At 38.9% G+C, this 20,200-nt stretch overlaps 1 protein-coding gene across 9 annotated transcripts in view; it reads right to left on the bottom strand.

Annotated features, from left to right (window-relative positions):
• MSR1 (macrophage scavenger receptor 1) overlaps positions 1 to 20,200 on the bottom strand; it is a 50,035-nt gene that overhangs the window by 15,117 nt on the left and 14,718 nt on the right. For 6 of the 9 annotated variants that reach the window (XM_039539420.1, XM_039539425.1, XM_039539421.1 and 3 more), the window contains 4 exons: positions 17,576 to 17,698; positions 15,496 to 15,606; positions 9,858 to 10,282; positions 7,435 to 7,528 (listed from right to left, as the gene is read on the bottom strand). In XM_039539420.1, coding sequence (XP_039395354.1) covers positions 7,435 to 7,528; positions 9,858 to 10,282; positions 15,496 to 15,606; positions 17,576 to 17,681 — 736 coding nt within the window. In that variant the 5' untranslated portion in view covers positions 17,682 to 17,698. Of the gene's footprint in view, positions 1 to 7,434; positions 7,529 to 9,857; positions 10,283 to 11,323; positions 11,463 to 15,495; positions 15,607 to 17,575; positions 17,699 to 20,200 lie in introns of all 9 variants that reach the window. The other 3 variants (XM_039539427.1, XM_039539429.1, XM_039539426.1) reach the window with 2 other exon arrangements.

Genomic DNA, 20,200 nt, shown 5'->3' with positions numbered 1-20,200 from the left:
TTCTGTGGAAAGTCTGACTGGAAATTTACTGGTATTGCTCTGAAGTGTAATTCAAGAGTGGCTGGCTATAGCATTCATAGGATACAACTAGGAGTAACTTACATGCTGCAGGTTGTGTGTGAGCAGATCAGAAGTGGTAGCTCTGTAAAAGCAGGGTAAATGTCCCCATGATGGAGAATTGAGGGGACACTGCTGTTCATCAGTCGAGATTACACCCTGGGTAATGTCACAACCATATTTTACACCAGTGCAGCATGTCTACATTAGGGGGTTGGACTACACTGCTGCAAGCCTTCCCTGACCCCCCCGGGGGTGCAATGCAGTGATGTCTCCCTGAAGGCTTGTCAGTACTGGGGTTGGGGAGTGTTTGCAGCAGTGGAGTTACACCACTAGATAAGGGTTAGAAGTATAACATTTTTAAAAGAAAGTTTAGATACTGATGTCATCACATGACTCCAGAAGCCCCAAGGACATGCTTGTAGTGCCTGTGCTGTAATCCAGCCCTTTCAGACCTTCTTAGGCCTTGGGTAATTTCCACATGGTGTTTAGAAGGGGGTTTTAAGAGAAAAGGAAATAGTTTTTGCATGCAAAAACTGCTTTTTTTGCTAGATTTGATTTTTTAGCAATTTGCAGCAACATGAAGACAAGGATTAGCAAAGCTTTATGAACCACTAGCATTTTCACATAAATTACATAGGTGCCAGAAGATGTCTACTTGTACCACAGCTCTGTTCTGAAAAAACAACTTGCAGTGGTTTCAGGTAATGCCTTTGTTTCATCATTCAGTTAGAATACATACATATCAGATCTCTCATTGAGCTGGTGCAAGCATAAATAGCAGTGTAGTCACAGTAACACAGGTAGCAGCAGGGGATGGTTAGGGTTAGCCATGCTGAGTACGTAGCCACTGGTTTGTATTCAACATGGCTAAGCCGTGCCTCTGCTGCCCATGCTACTGTGGCTACGCTACTAGTTATACTCAATGAGATGTGCACCCAAGCAGGGGAAATCACATCCCAGCTCATTGTGTAGATGTAGCCTAAAATAAAAAAAAATAAGCTGACCCCCAAAATTAACTGAAATATGTCAGAAATCCAAGAATACAATCATGTAGCACATACTACAATACACTTGCTATCTATTTTCCTCTATTTGGAGGTAAAGGGCCATCATTAAAATATGATTACAAATGCTTCTTTCACTAAATGAAGCTAGACTCTGGCTGGTTCTAAGCAGGAGTGTAAGGGGTTGGTAACAGAGTGCAAGAAGCCCTCTTCCTCTTGTGTCCACATACAGGAAATGCACAATCTCAACCCTTGTGTTCCCTGAGCCTCCAAAAGGGGGAAAAGCAAGTTGAAGGCAGAGCTGTGGTCCTGGTCCACATGAAGCACCATCTAATGGAGATAGGCCCATGTAGAGGTGGGGAGTGCATGCCACCTATTTTCTAAGGATGTAGCAGACACTGCTCTGGTGCATTCTTTTGAGGACATTGGGCCTGCCTCAGGCGCAATACCTTTGGGAGCACCCACTAAGAGGTATGCCTTTTTAACCAGCCCCATCCATGTTGGCTTAACAGCAACAATCTACCTCCTAGACTTGTCCCGAGATTCAAGATATCACATTTGTGTTCCCTTCCCTACCAGGGACTAGTGTAGCTCATATTTCCAGGGAGGCTGCTCCTGTTTGCTATGTATCTTATTTTCATCCAACAAAAACATATTTCAGGTACAAGAAGAGTGCATTACTGTAAAATATATTGGTACAATGCTGCTGTCAAGTAGTTGTATCATTAAACTGCATCAAATTGTTGGAATGACATCATAAATAAAAATGATGGAAAGTTACATATCTAGAAAATGCAACAACAGAGTCTGACAGTGGCTATCTTGAAGAAAAAAATAGAGATATAGGGAACAAGAGCAACGAAACTCAACTACATATTCAAAGCTCTCAGGCTGAGCACCCAAATCGTACCACAGACAGAGCAATTTCAGTTTTTGGGGTTATCCTTAGTGTACAATAGTGATTTGGTTTCTTGTGGGCCTGATTTTCCTGAAGTGTTTACAATGAGTTAATTTACATGTAAAACTTCTCAGGAACAGGGACAGCTATTGATAAGATCAGACCTAATCATTCATCTCAAAAATCTTTCTCTTCTCAGGATGGATGGCAATGCTCAAATAACTAAGGCCCTTAATTGCACAATGTTTTCCCCTCCTCTAGTCAGCTATAAACTATAAAGTACTATAAAAAGAAAGATCAGGGGGCATACTCCAGTCCTGAGCCATCTGATTTACACCACTCTGGAAGCACAAAGCTTCTTCGCTCCCGGTCTTCACCAGCAGGGGGGTCCTTCCGCTCCGGGGCGGAAGGACCCCCTGATGGCGAATTACCGCTGAAGATGGAGTGGGACCCGCCGCCGAAGTTCAGCTCGGTCTTCGGCGGTAATTCGGCGGCGGGGGGGCCCTTCCGTTCCAGGACCCGCCGCCGAAGTGCCCTGAAGACCTGCGGCGGGGGGGCCCCCCACCGCCGAATTACCACCGAAGACCGGGCTGCGCTTCGGCAGCGGGTCCTGCTTCGGTGGTAATTTGGCGGCGGGGGGGCCCATAGGGATCAGTTCTGGGTCTGGTTCCACTCAATATCTTCATCAGTGATTTAGATAATAGAGAGTACACAACAGTGAATTTGGCCTGTAATATTCAGACTTGCACTAATTCATTTCTCTGGTTTTGCTAGGTTTTCCTAGAGGCAAAGAGGAGGTTGGACGACAAGGTCAGCCTGGAAATCCTGAACAAAAAGGATCAAAGGGAATTCCAGGTATAGTGACCATAGCAAGCAATTAATAACACTATAGACAAGACATTCAAGTTGAGAAATTTGTCCTGCCTGATTTTGAAATGATCCCAGCAGAACTGTTTGACTTTTGTGTAAGGGGCATATCAGCGATGTGACTATGGAAAACAGTTGTGGCTATAACTACTGTGTGTTTCAGTCGTTCCAAACTGCTGGAACATTCCTTGGAGTGCACTAGAGCTAGGTGCCACTTAGGGCTTGTCAATACAGTGTGTTAGTCCTCACCAGTGATGTGTAAATTCTAGTCCATGCAATCATGTCATGCACTAACTGACCCATGTGGACCCTGCTGGCATGCACTAAAAGTTCCCATGTACACATTAAAGTAGTCGTTTTTTACAAACAGTACTGTGTTAACCTGCACTAGGGAACTTTTAGTGTGTGTCAGAAGGGTCCACCTAGGGCAGTGAGTATGCTACACATTGGTGTGTACTAGAATTTATACCCCACTGGTGCAGATTAACACATCATGTAGACAAGCCCTTAGAGCATCCCTGAGACCACTCTAAATTGTACTAAGGTCAGAACCAGCTCTCAACTGGCCCTAGTTATAGAGTGGAATATATCCATTAATGTCCCCACTCTGCTCCTTTCCACACATACAGCGCTCAGATGCAGCTGAAGACTGTTGTAGATGCAACATTTTGAGTTATAGGTATTGCTTCAGACCTTGAACACATTTACATTTTATCTCCTTCTAAAATGCAGACATGACAGGTGGACCTCCAAAGATCTTGCTTGTTTCCTTTCTGTTTTGAGTAGTTCAGATGCTTACCCAAAGTTTCTGATGTCTAATTTTTCTCTCTTTCCACATTCAGCATCTTTTACCCTTTTGTCCAATCAAAGCATTCTGCATTATTTCTCTCTAGTGATGCATTCTACTGCCGAAGACCCTGGGCCCCCGGAATCCTCTGGGCGGCCCTGTACTTATGAGGAATTAATAGTCAATTATTTTATTCACTGTCCTCTCTTATTCTTTTAGAAGGGAATAATCTTTCCCTTTATCTTCTTTAATTTCTAAAGTGTATTAATTATGCTATAGATTTTAGCAAATAAAGCATATAGAAAAATGGTAAAAACTAAGACAACCTACAAATAAACTACATAGAGTTGCTGACAGCAAAGGTTAAAGTGAATTTGTATTCTACTCAGCATTTAAATTCACATTCAGTGAGCTGAAACAGATCTATTCCAGTACACCATATTACTAGAGAAATAGAATCCAACTAGAGTCTATCTGATATTTATTTAGTATATTTCTCAGAATCTGTTGGGTTTTCTTTTAGACACACACACACACACACACACACACACACACCGTAGCCTATTGGCAATTTTTGTTTGTTTTTGTGTTTTTAAAATGAAATGATTTGTCTTCATCTAAAACAAAAAAATAAGCAAAGTCAAGTGTTCAGTATGCCATCGATACCACCAACATACAGTTATCAGCCTGGTTGCACCAGTTATTAGGCAGCTGGGAAGATTGTTCAGCAAGCTAATATGAACTAGATCCATATAGAATGGTTCATATTTTCTGAATTTAAAGCAAATCTTTTCTGTACAGTAGGGTTTAGATTCGATCAAATAACCTTTTACCTGGCTCTGCACATGATCGTAAACGTGACTTTCTGAGTATCCATTACGTGTACCTTGTTCCCAGTATTATTCATTATATGACAGCCAACGTACCTCTTAGCCCATGAGCTCCTTCTACACCAGGGGTTAGCAACTTTTCAGAAGTGGTGTGCCGAGTCTTCATTTATTCATTCTAATTTAAGGTTTCATGTGCCAGTAATACATTTTAATGTTTTCAGAAGGTCTCTTTCTATTTCTATAATATATAACTAAACTATTGTTGTATGTAAAGTAAATAAGGTTTTTAAAATGTTTAAGAAGCTTAATTTAAAATTAAATTAAAATGCAGAGCCCCCCAGACAAGTGGCCAGGACCCAGGCAGTGTGAGTGCCACTGAAAATCAGCTCGCATGCCACCTTTAAAAGAATTGGACATGATACACTGTTACTGTAAATCATGAATTTCTTACATATGTGAAAGGATAGGCTTATCATTTTTCATTAGCAGTATTCAGAAAAAGATCAATCTGTCATTGTGGTGGTTCAAACACCATAATATTGATAGGGATACTACTGCATGCAAGTGATAGAAAACTAAGTATAGCCCCCATTTAGGATGCTTAACCAAAGACCTAGAGGTTGGAGTTTTTAAACCTTAATTCCTGAAACACAGGTGGTCATGTTTGGGTGGAATGCACAGGAAAGGAACTAAAGGTGAGGGAAGAGGATGAAAATGAAACAGCATAGCTACTTTATGCAATTGAGTGAAAAAGTGCACTGTCATAGCAATATTCAAAGCAACATATAAGAATGTATTTATTAGAATAATGCCTAAAGAATTCAACAGAAAGGATATAATAAAAACGAGGAAAACAACTACACGATCTTTGAAACACATTTTACTCCACTGTAAATGGTCAGGTTTCTTTCTAAAAGTATAAACTGCTCAGCTGTCAAAGAATGGGGAAGATAATTATTTTTTATCATATGTTTTCAGCGTAAAATCTGATACTTTGTGTAAATCAACTGCAATAATATATATATGTTGCTCCATAATATACACATACCTTTACTTCTGTTTAGGTTTATTTTCTCTGTTTTTGAAGACTAAATCAACCCTGCATTTGCTATTGTGAACCTGCAGCTTGCAATGTCAAACGCACATTCTCACACTGGTTCCAATAAGAACCAGTCTAATTTCTTTAATTCTCTAACAGTGTCAACATCATTGCAGGACCTTGTTATGTCATTTGACATAACCAACCACAGCAATGCAAAACATCTGCAATTCTAAACATTACCATTAGATGGGTACATTGTATATTATTCATGTGAGTGTTACACCATAATAGGTGGTTTTGTTACAACAAGAAACATGAAATAGAGATTTGGATTTTTTTTTAAACTGAAAAATTTAAAGTATTTTCCTTTTGTTTCAGTGAGAATTTGAAAATAAAGTTTCATCTCATCAGGGGTGGTTCTAGGAATTCTGCCGCCCCAAGCAGGGCGGCACGCCGCGGGGCGTGCTCTGGCGGTCGCCGCTCCCACGGCTCCAGGGGACCTCCTGCAGACGTGTCTGCGGAGGGTCCGCTGGTCCCGCGGCTCTGGTGGACCTCCTGCAGGCATGCCTGCGGATGCTCCACCGGAGCCGCGGGACCAGCGGACCCTCCGCAGGCATTTCTGCGGGAGGTCCACTGGAGCTGCGGGACCAGCGGACCCTCCTCAGTCATGCCTACGGGACGTCCGCTGGAGCCGTCTGCTGCCCTCCCGGCAAAATGCCGCCCCAAGCGTGCGCTTGGTGTGCTGGGGTCTGGAGCCGGCCCTGCATCTCATGAGAAAATAGTCTGGAAAAATGTTTATTTTTTCTGCTTGTTGTCTGATCATGCTTTCATTTACTTCTTGATAATTTTCTAGCTTTTTCACATTAATTGTCTCTCTGAAGAACAATCAGCCTATAGACCTGATGTGACAATTATCCTCACCATCTTCATTTGGAGTTATGGGAAGTAAAGTTAAAGGAATGTGCAGTCCAATGTGTGCCTATAATTGCATTTTTAATCTACCAATTTAATTGTATAACTTTCCATTTTTTCTAGACTAATGCTCTCTGAAAGATAATTAAGTATAAAATTGAGAAAAAAATCCAGACAGTCCTGGACATTTAATTCCTTTGGCAAATAGTCAGAAAGAATGACATTTAGGTCATTATCCTGCATTGAAGATCATGTGGGTGGATCTCCATTGAAGTCAAAGGGTTTCTGCCAAGTTTCAGGAGTTAGTGCATGAAGTTCTCAGTGCAGAATCTGGCCTTCAGCAATCTATGAGCCTAACTCATCACAGTGATGTTCCAGCTTTTTCTTGTTGTAACACCATTGAAATCAAAGGACTTACACATATGTAAAACTGGAGTAACACAATGGCAAATCAGTGAGCTTCTCAAAAAGAATAGACATTTATATAAATAATAGCATCTCATGAATCAGCTTAAGGCTTAGCAATGCCCATGCTTCAGGGTTCATCAGCAAGGGTGAGGAATGAATTTACCCCTATAAAGTAGTATTGCCTCATTCGGCAAATGTGAAGCCACTGCTGGAATCAGGAGACTGGATTAGATGGACCATTGTTCTGTTTTGCTACAGTAATTCTAATCTTGCTAATAATTATTACCTACTTGAGCCTGTAAACACGAATGAGCATAACCCTAAATTCATGAATAAGTGTTTGCAGGATTGGAATCTATGGGAATTGACATTGCTTGAGAAATATGTCCTCTATTTACCACCACAGCACGTACAGGATCAGCAGTTACAGTGACAGCTTCCCTTATCTGTTTAAACCCTGTCCTTTCTTGACGCTTATGATAACTTTTAAATATTTTTAACCTAGTCTCATTACAAGAACCACCAGAAATTACCTTGCACTAATGTAATATTCCTTAATGCTACTGAGTGCTCCCAGTCTTTTAATCTGAGGTCATTTGTGATATTATTCAAAAGTTTCACTTCACCTTTAATGTCCTGCTCCAGATTGCTTTGTTGTTGTTTTATGGTAACAATGGTTGCTGATGTGTTGTACCAATGATCCCACAGGTTTGTGATAGCCTGTAAAAATATATTAGCATCATTAGGTATTTCATTCTAACACTGATGGTCCAAGACTTTACTCATTTGAGTAATCCCTTTTAATTTTTTTTTATATTGTTTGGGATAGACATGGCAAATAAAGAAAAGTGAGAAAAGAATCTGACTGGGAGTAAATCAATTATGCCAGTGAGAAAAGACCACTCCCCTGAGCAAGGTTTCACAAGTTTGTGCCCCTTATTGATATTAAGATATTAAAATGCATTAAAACTCAAATAATACTTTCTGGCAGTTCAGGATTTCTTGTGTAAATACAGTGTTGTTCAGTTACTAGAAATCAGGTTAGTCTTCCCTAGAACATTACCAAATTATTTCAAACTCTTAGTAGACTGTGTCAGATTCTTTTCAACTTGACGGAGGTGGCCACGATACACAATGCAAGGTGGATGGGATTCAGAAGTGCTCAGTATTGGCCTTACTCTGCTCCCATTGAGGTCTGTCTAGCTCGCAAAATGCCATATAAAACTAGGGCTCAGTTCTTCCAGCCTCACTCATGTAGAGTAGTACTTTTTTTTTTTTTTAAGCAGAGCAGCTCTATGCCATCCCTACTCTTTTGGGGAAAGGGGAGTCTTTGAGTATGTCTACACTGCAATTAAACACTTGCAGCTGGCCTGAGCCAGCTGACTCAGGTTAAGGGGCTCAGGCTAAGGGACTATTTAATTGTGGTGTAGATGTTTGGGCTCCAAGCTTTGGGACCCTCCCACCTCATAAGGTCCTAGAGATTCATCTCAAGCCCGAATCTGAATGTCTACACCACAGTTAAACAGCCTCTTAGCCCAAGTCTCATGAACCTAAGTCAGTTGGCACAGGCCAGCTGTGTTTTTTAAAGGCAGCATAGACATACCCTCTATGTCCTTGTGATCCTCAGCTGCTTTAAGTTATGCTAGGGATCAGCTCATTCTCCTGGGAGGCTCTCGAACAGAAGGAATGAAAAGCTGCCTTAAAGCCCCACCCACTGTTTAGTTGCACTGAATGTATCTTGGCCAGCTGAGGTTTTTGCCCAGGAAGCGGAAAGTGATTGTGAAGTGTAACAATTATAATTTTGCATTCATTTTGCACATGTGTGAATGACTAGTTTAGAATGTGGTCCTTGGTTTTTAACATTTAGTTAAGTACAGTACCTGCATGGTTATGCTTGAAAACTTGCTGCAGAAAGAAGGGTACATTATATTTGTCTAAAAGAAATAGTCAATGTCTGATTATTTATTATATTGACTAGTGTACAGGACTATAGTCACTAGTAAGAGTCTCTGGGTACATTTTTTCCAAACTGCCTAAGTAACTTGGAAGTAGAATTGGGTGAAATTTTTTGGCCAATACTTTTTTTCCTCTGAAACATGCAGATTTGGATTGACTGAAACATTTAGTGAATTCAAGTCCATTTCACTGAATTATCTCAGCTGAAAAAACAAACAAAAGTTCTGAAAAAAAAATCTTGTTCTGACATTTTTTAAACAAAATGTTTATTTTTTTTATTTGAAATGACTTTTCACTTTGAAATTTAATTCACTTTTATTTTTAAAAACTTTTTAAAAGCTTGAAAATGAAGCGAGATTCTTCCTTTCAGGTCAAATAATATGTTTTGTTTGCCCCCAAATATATATTATTTCAAATTTTCAGTTTGCCAAAAATTTTAAAACAGTTTCATTTTGGTTGAACCCGAAATGTATTTTTTTTTAATTTTCCATCAGTTATTTGCAAAGCTCTACTTCACAACCTAAGTCTCATTTACAAAAGTGATTTAGGCATTTAGAAAGCTATGTCCCATTGACTTTCAATGAGACTTACTCTCCTAAGGGACAGATTTTCAGAGGTACTTATTTATCCACCTAAAGATGCAGATAGATGCCTAGCAGGATTTTTAAAGCCTAAATCCCATTGGGATGTAAGTAAATGAACAAAATGTTAACCCACCAACATGATCTTTTTGGGACAGGGCAATTTTTCAAAAGGGCATCCTTCCTTTTGTGGATGAAAATTAGGATAATTGCACTAATTATCTCATGGTCAGGTGCAAATCAGGTAAGTAGAAAGAGGTCTAGGTTGTCTGATTTGCATATGTAGTTCATTTTCCTGGTGCAAAAATATGAGAATGAATTTTGTAGGTATAAATTGCACTTGCAGAAAGAAAAGCTGTTCCCTCTGCCCTTCTGAAAATGTATTTCAAAATAAGTCATAAGAACAACAATCTGACCATCTACAAGGCAAAGCTATTACCTTTTCTTTGCTGGTGGATGGGGGATCCTATCAATGCCTTAAATCTTGTGACAAAATCAGTGTAGCTTCCTACCTCTTGCTGTTTAAGAAACACTCCTGTGTATTTATTGTTCCTGTCTTCTGCAGCAGACTGAACATCAGCTAATGTCAAATTCAGAAACCTAAATGAGTTCTGAATATCTTCTATCAGCCTCTGAAAAACTTGCATTGCTAAGGCTGAGGTGTTAATCTGAAGGCCAGCCTCCCAGAGCTTTTGTTCAGTTGCTGTGCTTAGATTTCGGAAATGCTCTGACTTTTGGTGAAGGTTAGTTTTCAGCTCTGAAATCTCTTTGGCAATTTGATGTAAAGCTTCAGTGTGAGCGATGATGATTTTTCTCTGCTCTTCTCTTCCTTCTCTTGCTTTGCCAGGAGAATCTCCATTGAAGCACCGTTGTATGTTATTCTCACTAACTAGGTTAGTGTCATTCTTCAGGTTCTTTTCCATCTCGGATACGTGAACTGAATAAAGTTCCAAGTGAAAATACAACTGTTATTGCTAGGTTCTTCAATTATTTAATCACACAGGGTTCTGAGATAATGAAATCAATAGATTAAGTATCAAGACTGTATAATTTGTTCTTAAAGAAGTTATCCAGGACCTTAGCATTCCGCGTATTATGGGTTAAAATTACTTTGTTCCCAAGAATTGGCATGGCATGTGAGATGATAAAAAATTTAAATAAACTGTATTGTAAGAAAACCACACGGACCTTTCTGAGTGTGATCTTATTGTTACCCTGGTCCTTTCCCTCTATCTATTTTTGCCCATCAGTGACCTAATTTATAGTTTTGTACTTGTTCTTAAACCTCTATCCTGCAAGGACCTCCACACAGGGCCACTGAAAGAAACTACCAAGGAAAGTGGTGATTTGAACACATCAAACAATGGAGAAACCAAGACTGGATGCTTTTCTGGAAGATATGCTTTAGTCAAACACAACTTATTGGATTCAATACAAGAGTAACTGTATGAAATTCAATGACATGCACACAGGGGTCAGCCTTGATGATCTAATGATCCCTTCTGGTCTTAAAATCTATGAAATTATGGGAACTGCTCACTGGAAACAGGGCTGGCTCTAACTTTTTTGCCACCCCAAGCAAAAAAGAAGAGCGCCGCCCTGCCGTACCCCCTCCGCGAGTGTCAAGTCCCCACCCTCCCGCTGCGCCCTCCCGCACCGCCTCCGAGCGCCGTGCCAGCCCCCGTCCTGAGCGCCACACCACCCTAAGTCCTGCCCCCCTCAGAGCCCCGTGCTGCGCCAAGCCCCCACCCCCCTCTGAGCGCCACGCCAGTTCCCGCCCCCTCAAGTGCCACACCGCCAAAACAAAAAAAAAATCTGCAGCACTGGCCCGACGAACCAAAAAAAAACAAAAAACTGAGCGCCGCCCTGCCCCAAGGTGCTGCCCCAAGCACATGCTTGGTCGGCTGGTGCTTGGAGCTGGCCCTGACTGGAAAAAAATCAGTGAAATTTATTTAAGTGGCTAACGTTAACCACCTACATTTTAAAAGTTTGTCCTTGAGCCTTGGGGGTAGAGACCATGGATAAAAATATGACAAAACCCCCACTGATTTCAATGGGGCCGGGATTTCCTCCACATCTCTACTTGTTTCGGTGAAGTGGCTTGCATAATTTGGATGCTTGAAAAAAACAAGAATAGACGTAATTAACACATAGAGCTTGTCTTAGTCCTTAAATGGAGCTCTTCTCTTCTGAATATAGATTTTGCTTTTCAAAACTGACATATATTTTAAAGCAGCCACTGATAATGACTCTTTTGGTGAAGTTAGTGTTTTTGAAAGGTGCTGGATTAACCGCTAGCGATTTGAAGTCTTTTATTTATTCAAAGAATATATACAGCCTAGGCAGTTGCATACAAATTTGCCAGTACTGCACACCCGTTTTCTCTGTGATGGTCTAGAAAGACCACTTCTATCAAGGAAAGACTACGTTAATCTTTAAATTCATTCAGTCTCTCGATAGGATGGCCAACAGGGGAGCCAATTAATGTTTGTTGTGATGAGATGTTTCTGAGACATTCACAGCTGCTCAGTACTGCACACTTCTAGGATCTTTTTTATTTTTACCCCCACTGGTAAACTTGTGGGTGAGTAAATTAATGGCCACAAGTGTTAAGTGCCTTATGTGATACACGATGGGGCAGAGTTAAATCCTCTATGTATTGTGTCATCTCTCTACTTCTCAGAACAATTCTGAAGAGATATAAAGGGGCAGGCTGATTTTTCAGCATCTATTTCATTGGAGACAAGTTCCACAACTTAATTCTAGATGCAGATAAACTGACACGTGCTTATTATTCATGCCAGGCAGACACAGTGGGTTCTGTATTGTTGGTGAAATGGGTGCTAATGCAAACTGAAAAAAATACTCCCATTTTTAGAAATTTTGTCTGCATAATAATCAGTGATTGTAGTTTACATGAAATGAAACATTTTCCGATCAATCAATGTCAACATTAAAAGTAGCTTGTTTGTAACTATTTCCTTTGTGTTTCCTTTAAAAGCTTTTTACTGGAAATGTAGCTTTGATTTCGTTGAATTGGACTGCAGAGAGATTCCAGATTTTCAGTGGTTGGTTCAAGGCCCTGCATCCAAGCACTGTAAACATGTTCAGCCAAATGTATCCCTGATGTCACTTCATTGACCTTAGTGGAGTTACACCAGTGGTTAATCTAGTCTAATGGCTCTGGGTGACCATACATGAATCAGGAAATAACAGCCTCATTGGAGAGAAAGTAAATAGCGCCTACACTAACTGACTGTGGGGGGATTTAAATATTTTTTGTGAACTATATTTTCTCAGTTCCACTCTTGTGACTCTCTCCCCAGGCACATTTGCCCAACTGAGAAAGAAACTTGACTGTAAACATATGTATGAAAACTGTTATTGCAGGTTGTAGCAGTTGCTAAAGTGATTTCTCCCAAATCTATATGGAAACATGTATTGTATATTTCCAAGCAATATGAGAAAAGTGCCCCAGGTAAGTGGTTAGTGCCTGTGCTGCCATCCAGCAAACTGGGTTTGATTCTTTCTCTCTCATGCTTCAGGCTATTGGGGAGGGGAGGTGTTGCAGTGAAGATATTCAGCTTGCAGTCCTAGACCAGCACTTATAATACCAAATGTGATACTTGTGGAGAGCAAGAGCCTGACCAGGGCTCCCCTCACTCTTCATGGTCCCAGACAGAAAGGCTAAAGCTCTTCCCATGATACACATGAGGTTTCAGAAGGATACTGAGTAACTGGTCTGATGTTAGTGGGATATTGCTGTATTTCTCTCAGTATCTGGGGTGATGGGAGAAGTGGGGGAGGGAGGAAAAAAGAGAGGAGATATTGTATAAAATGGAGTTCCAGAGAGCCTCAAAGTAAACATAGTGCAGCATCCTGACCCGATTTGGCAATAGTTTCATTGTGGATTGCATCACTACATGACTACAGCTGTTTGACATTTTTCAAATTTTGATTTTTTAACAAGTTTTTCTGGAGAAAATTCAAGACACCAGTTCTTCCTTCTGGTCGCCTAATTTTTGGATTTTTAAATGATTTTTTCAGTCATCTTTTGGTGACACTGAATCATAATGTTTCATCATGACAATTGGGGCTTGTTGAAAAATTTAGAACTAACTATTTTCCCATTGGAAAAAATAGATTTCGTCCACATTTAAATTTTCTGTGGGAAAAGACTGATTTTGGCAAAATATTCCACTGGGAAAATCATTTATTTTTTTTTAGAGTCAGGTTGACATTTACTTCTGTATCCACCTGAGCCACTGTGGTGCCTCATGGTAGCTGTTGTTCTGGGTCCCTCCACCTCGCATGCTCCCCTTTGGGGCACACTTCCTGATGGGACTACATTACTCCTGATACAGGCCAGTCTATCTGTGGCTGATCTGCCAATATGCTTCTTTGGACTTCTCATGGGACAGGGAGAGCAAAGCACTTTGATGTGAACTTTCCCACTGTCTCTGTGTTGCATCATGATATACTGTATATGGGGAACAAAATGCAATGCAGATCTGGATGCTAGATAATTTTTATTTTCTTGTCAGTTCTTAGAAAGTCCCATTTTAATTGGTAAAAAGAAAATTACAATAGTCATAATGGTAAAAATCTATTAAGTGTATCATAAAAAGAAATGAGTATAATAAAAGAGTATTTTTTGTAGCAAAGAACATTTGAATGCCTTTCTGTACTCAGGATTTAATTAAGATGTACTGTAGGCTACTTTATTTAATCTGTCAATATCGATTAAAGATTTGCACAGATTTTTTGCCACAAAACTCAATAAATGACAATTTTGGTGTTCCATTTATATTGTCTTGTGCTTTTCACAGTTCTGTCCAACCCACACACTTTTAATCTTTCAGTATCTTTATTTGTGATTCCTAAAGGATATATTTACTTTGACTGTTTCTTTTCAGGGCTTTATCCAAAGTCAATGGTTTATTTCCATTAACTTCAATGGTCTTCGGATCAGGCCCCCAATCATTACACAAAGGAGTTCAGTTATTTACATATTAATGGAATGTTTTCAGGAAGATGTAGCTTTGCCTTATTAGCGATATAAAAAGCCAGTTAATTGAAACATATACAAGGGATATGTTTATTCAGCAGTAAAGAACCTTTCTGAAAGAGAGAGAGTAAAATATCACTGTAAAATTTGGGAAGCATGTACTACGAAACAGACATTATTTTAACATAAGACAGCTCCAGCAAGGAAAGAATTTTAATGATCTTTAACCTTACATGGGGGAGTGGTTTTTATGTACAGAAAAAATGCCCCAGTCCTGTAAGGAGCTCTATGTTGGTGGATTCTTCACTCATGTGGTGCCTCCATGGAAGTCAATTGCTCTGTGTCAGCACAAATGACCACCCGTAAGCAGCATGGAACTCCATGCAACAGCAGAGTGTTACTATTGTACTTTGAAACAATGTTCATGAACCATCAGAGGGCTCATAACTGACAGCTTTCTGTTAGATGTGATTAGTACATTTTAAGGCCTGAAGAGCCACATTGATCATCTAGTCAGACTTGCTACATAGGACAGATCATAGAATTTACTGCCCAACAATTTCTTCAGTGGAGGGAATTTATTTATTTATTTCGCTACATATGTGAAAACTATCAAGCCCAATAATTTGTGATGGAACTAGAGCATGTCTTTTAGACAGACATCTAGACTCCATTTCAAATCTCCAAGTTATGATGAATTTACAGCTTCCTTCAGTAGGCAGTGTCAATGGTTAACTTTGTGTCTTATTTCCAGTTTGAATTAGCTTTGGATTTACTGAAGGAATTACTCAATGGTGCTCCCAGAGGAAATGAAGGTTGGTTCTCAAGGGAGGCAGAGAAAGGCAAACATGACAACCAATATATCTAGTCTAGTGCACAAAGAAGGCAGCATTGTTTTTCTGGAGCAGTGACAAATATGGGTGGATGGACACAACTGCTGGGGCTTAGTTGATCCAGGAGCATTAACCATCACTGCATTAAATTTGACCCTAGTATACCCTGCACATTCAAATCCTAAGTCATACTTTAGCTCTTCACTGATGTAAAAATCATTCCAGGCATAATCATGCTTTACTAAATCTCTTGTTTAAGATGACCCATTCCTGTTTGTTTCCTTTGGTATAATAAATAGAAATGTTTACCTGCTAGTCTGATGATTACGAAGACAATGGCAAACAGAAGGAGATAGAGAACACTGAGGGCAAACATAAAACATTTCTGTTTTCCTTGAATATCTGGGACCTTTTTTGGACCTGCAAAGAATTAGACATAGAGGGTTCAACCACATAGCCCCTACTCAGGCAAGATTCCCATTGAAAATAATGGGAATTTTGCCTGAAAAGACTACAGAAGGAGCCCGAATATATAATATTACACTGTAATTTTTCTTGATATTAAGAAATTTTGAACCCCCTAAAAAAACTTTAAAATAATCATGGGCTATTAATTAAATAATAAAAATACTTCAGGAAACATGTTTTACAGTCGATAAGCACCAGTGATTTGAATAATAAAAAATAATGCCAATTCTCACAGTAGGACTAGTGGTCACCAAGATCACTAAGAAAGGTAGATTTGTCCTCTGGTTCTCGCTACTAGATCAAGCACTCTTCTGACTCCCGTTTTCTTCTGAGATTTCTCCTTCCCGTACTCACCTTCCTCCTCCCCCACCCTCAGTTCTTGATGTTAAAGTGCCATCATTGTTCCCCCCTTAATTGACCTAAGGAAGAACATATAATACATCCTGGTGCTGTATTATCTTTCCTCTCTGCGGGAAAAAGGGCCGAGAAAGAAGCTACATCCGGGGCACATTCTGGTAGGAGGAACAAGGGATGGCACTAGAGGCCTGTCCGGTACAGAGGCAAATGGCCCCCAGGTGGATAAGCTGGGACTCGTGCAGATATCCACCCTCCAGATCTGCCTGGTTTGAGGGGCTGATGTATTCCACAGAGAAATAAACTCCAGGCCCTAATGGAAGAATTGAGAGGAAGTTAGTGAGGGGATCATTAGATACTTTCCTCAGAAAAAGCTCCTCTTTATGAGTTTTTCTTGGGGGCATAGGCAAAATCTGGGATGCTGAAATTATCCTATGAAAGCTGGTAACATTGTGTGACACTGTTAGCTGAAACAGGATTTCTTTTTAAACAGAAGTATATAAAGGAAAGATAAGTGAATAGCCCTCACTTATTTCTCAATTTTAAACTACACTAACTATTGAATGCTATTGCAATGGATTCAAGAAATAAGGTAGTATTAGAGGTAAGAGAGAGACTAAAAGTAAATGTATGTCTGGTTATCAAGTTTAAACTTTGCTTTCATTTTTTTCAACTCTCCCATATCAAATATCTGGTGTTATAGTTCTCTTCATGAAATCCCTCAAGGATATTTGTATTTATAATTTATATTACAACGACTAAATTACAAGAGGCAAGATAACAGGGTTTTGGTTTCAGTTTTTTGTTATTTTACAGTTGGATATTGCATTGAAAAAGCCTTTTGGAATAATTGTTGCTTTTTGAAAGAAAATAATATGTTTCTCTAATTTTAGGAATTGGGGTAGCAGACACATACCAAACTAGATTGCAGGAATTTCGGGTACCTCCAATGTTTTAGTATCTAAATATAATTGCCTTTTTTAAAGGGCAAATATTTTGATACACAGGACCAGATTTCAGATTCTGGCTTTGCTGACTGTCCAAACAGGCCATAAAGTCTTGTTAAGTGAGCAACTGAGAATTCCCCCATCATGGAAAATTACATGGCTGACTTAGAGCTGAGTCATCTATTCCTGGCTCCAATAGAGCGAGAATGATGGGGGGAGGAGGCGTGGCCAATACATTCCCAGGGTATGGAACAGACCCTGTGGGGCCATTGAGAAGGGGCATTATACAGAATACCCTCAAGGAAAGGGCTGATCTAAGTTGTGCCATGAGCCAGATTGACTCCTGGAAGCTTTGGGGCTGAAATAAAGATTTCAATCCCTCCATACCATTTAGCCGTTGGATATGTAAGAGCATCTCCACACAGCCACAATAGGCAGATGACTAAATGTTCATATAGGACTTAAAAGGTGAAGATGAATTTCATCCTAAGTGAGTAACATAGGAAAATCATCTAGGAAGAAGTGTATCATTTTCTATTGAAATCTTTTAAATAATAAGTGTAATTCTCTGATCATGTAGGAATTAGCAGGGAATCATTCTATTCATGCGAAGTACTTACGTAGTGGAAGCAATGCTTTCTCAGACAGGGTTTCAAATTTGACGCAATCAAAATGCTGGTCTGTGCAGAAAATTCCAGCAGAATGATCTTCCTCACAACTTGCCATATTTTGAATGTCAAAGGCTAAAATAGTCCATAAATATTTTAAATCTCTTTTACGTAAATATTTTTTCACAAATAACAGCTTAATGAAACATTAAGGCCCCAACTCAGGAAAGTATTTATGCATGTACTTGAGTTCACTGAATTCTTACGCTCTAACTGAATGAGAACATACCCCCAAAATGGTAGTTCTCTTCTTCTAATAGAATGTTATGGGTTATTCACCTCTGCTAGATCAAAGCTTTAGATCTCAAAGTATTTTACAAAGGAGGACACTACCATTATCCCTAGTGGCCTGAAGCAACTGTGAAATTTTGTATAATGAGGGAAAGTTCCCCCCTGACAGTTGCAAGCAAATGTCATACACCCTGAAACAGGATATTTGATCACACACATAGCTACCTTCTCCTTATACAGCTAATATCATTAGTGATTGTTAAGTTATAGAAACCCCTTAAAATCTAGCCAAAGTATGTCTCTTTAAAAAAAAAAGAAGATTAGTAATTATGCCCATTTGTATAGTGGTGATTCTGCAATTTGGACATGAATCAGTTAGGAACTCTGATGAGACCAAAAATCATTTTTAATTTTGATCTACAGTAAATAGAATGTTCATCAAAGTTTTCATAGGACATTAGTATATTAACATAATATCTTCTAACACCCAGACATGCCAGTGCCCAGAGAGCTCTTATGGGGACCAGAAAATGTCATTTCTTCTTTTGTGGCAGTGAAATTTTATTGTATTGATGAGTCTTGGGGAACTAAATATAGGGTTAAAGAACTTGCATGTGATGGACCCAGGTAATTGTATTTTAATATGTACTAAACTTCTTTATTTCTAAGAGAAATATTCCTGATATCTTAAAACTGTAGTGCATTATTCAGAAGTCAGTGCTGAAATGATAACCTGCTCAGAAATATTCAAATGAAACCACACATGAGTTTACTTTCTTAGCTCCTGCAGTAATTCAACTGCATTAAATTATCCCTTTCTAAATTTAATCCTGAATTGATATAATTAAATACTACAACTGGATACAAGATAGATCTAATAAAAAAGGTTTCAACTGAGATTACTTATCTTTTCTGCTACCACAACTGACTGGGTGAGGAATTTCCAATTATAGGTAAAGAACTTAAATGTCTGCTGAGCACGTATAATCTATAACGAAGCCCACTCCCAGCAAAAGTGAAGCATATCAACAATACAATCAGTATATGAACAGGAGCCCAAAAGTAAATGAGATGAAAAGTATTAAACAACTCTGAAAAATATTGCAGAAGTCAGAGCTTAACTTGTTTTAGATTAAGCTAATCCTTTTGAAAGGCTTTCCAAGTTTCTTCAAAAAGAAAAGAAAAGAAAAAAAAATCACTGACATCTAACTTCAGTGTAAAAGTTCACTTGAAACATTGATGATACCTCTATTTATTGGAAGTGAGAAGAGTAGACTCAATCTTTTATTTATTTCTATTTGTGAGGTGAGGGAGATTATCAGTGAGAACACTAATGAGAGAACAGATGGAAGGGAAAGTTTTGAGGAACTAAGAGTATTGTAAACTTTGGGCTTGGGTTACTAAAAATCCAGATTACAATATTTAATAGTTTGCATGTTGATTATCCACAACAATTTTGATTTTTTTAAAGCAATTTTATGATGTTTTAGTGCAGGAAACCATAAGAAATTTCATTTATGATTTACTATGCTAGTCACATGTATACAAGTCAGAAATTACTTGATAGTGTGCTTTGTGAACTAGATAAAAATTATATATCCCGTCTGCATGGATGGAAGAAAATGCCATTTTTGTTTTGCTATCCTACATTGAAAGTAGACATTTCATTTCATATCCTATAAAGTTGTATGTGCATTTCCTACATTCACTCTGCCTTTCACATTTCTTTCCCCGCACTAACAATGTAACACCAAGCACAGAGGTTACTATTAAAAGCCAACATTGTCCAACATCTAGCACAAAATTATTTCCTATTCTAAGTTTAGGAGGAAACTATGGTATTTGAGATGGCACTCTGTGGTAACTGGATGGTGCTTAACAAATAAGAATAAATAACAGTTAGTAATGCTGATTTTTAAATGGGGACTATTGTATACAGTTAGAAATGTCTAGAAATGTTTGATCTGCAGTCCAGCAATTTGATACATTACAATAATTATGTTTGACAATCTACCCAGCATGACACAATTTATTAATTTTAAAATATTACTAAAAGTACAAAGTAAGATATTCTGTTTAGGAAGAAAATGCTTTCACAAAAATAATGGAGATTTCCAAAATTTATTCAAAGATAGAATACTGTGCCTTTCTTTGCTGATCTCACTGGATATTTAACTTTCCTTGAATCCTACATTATATATAACATTTTTCTATTAGCTGAAGAAGAAGCTGAGCTGTAATAGAGATGCCTTTTTAACACTGAGGGGAGAAATGTATTTTTAGGACTTTCCCCTTTCTCATTAAAAAAGGATGAAAATGTGAGCAATAATTAAAAGATGTTTTTTA

The sequence above is a fragment of the Mauremys reevesii genome, linkage group 5 (genome assembly GCF_016161935.1).
Source record: "Mauremys reevesii isolate NIE-2019 linkage group 5, ASM1616193v1, whole genome shotgun sequence".
NCBI classification, from domain to species: domain Eukaryota; kingdom Metazoa; phylum Chordata; order Testudines; family Geoemydidae; genus Mauremys; species Mauremys reevesii.
The sequence above is the reverse complement of the archived record's forward strand: the minus strand, read 5'-3'. Positions and strand labels throughout refer to the sequence as shown.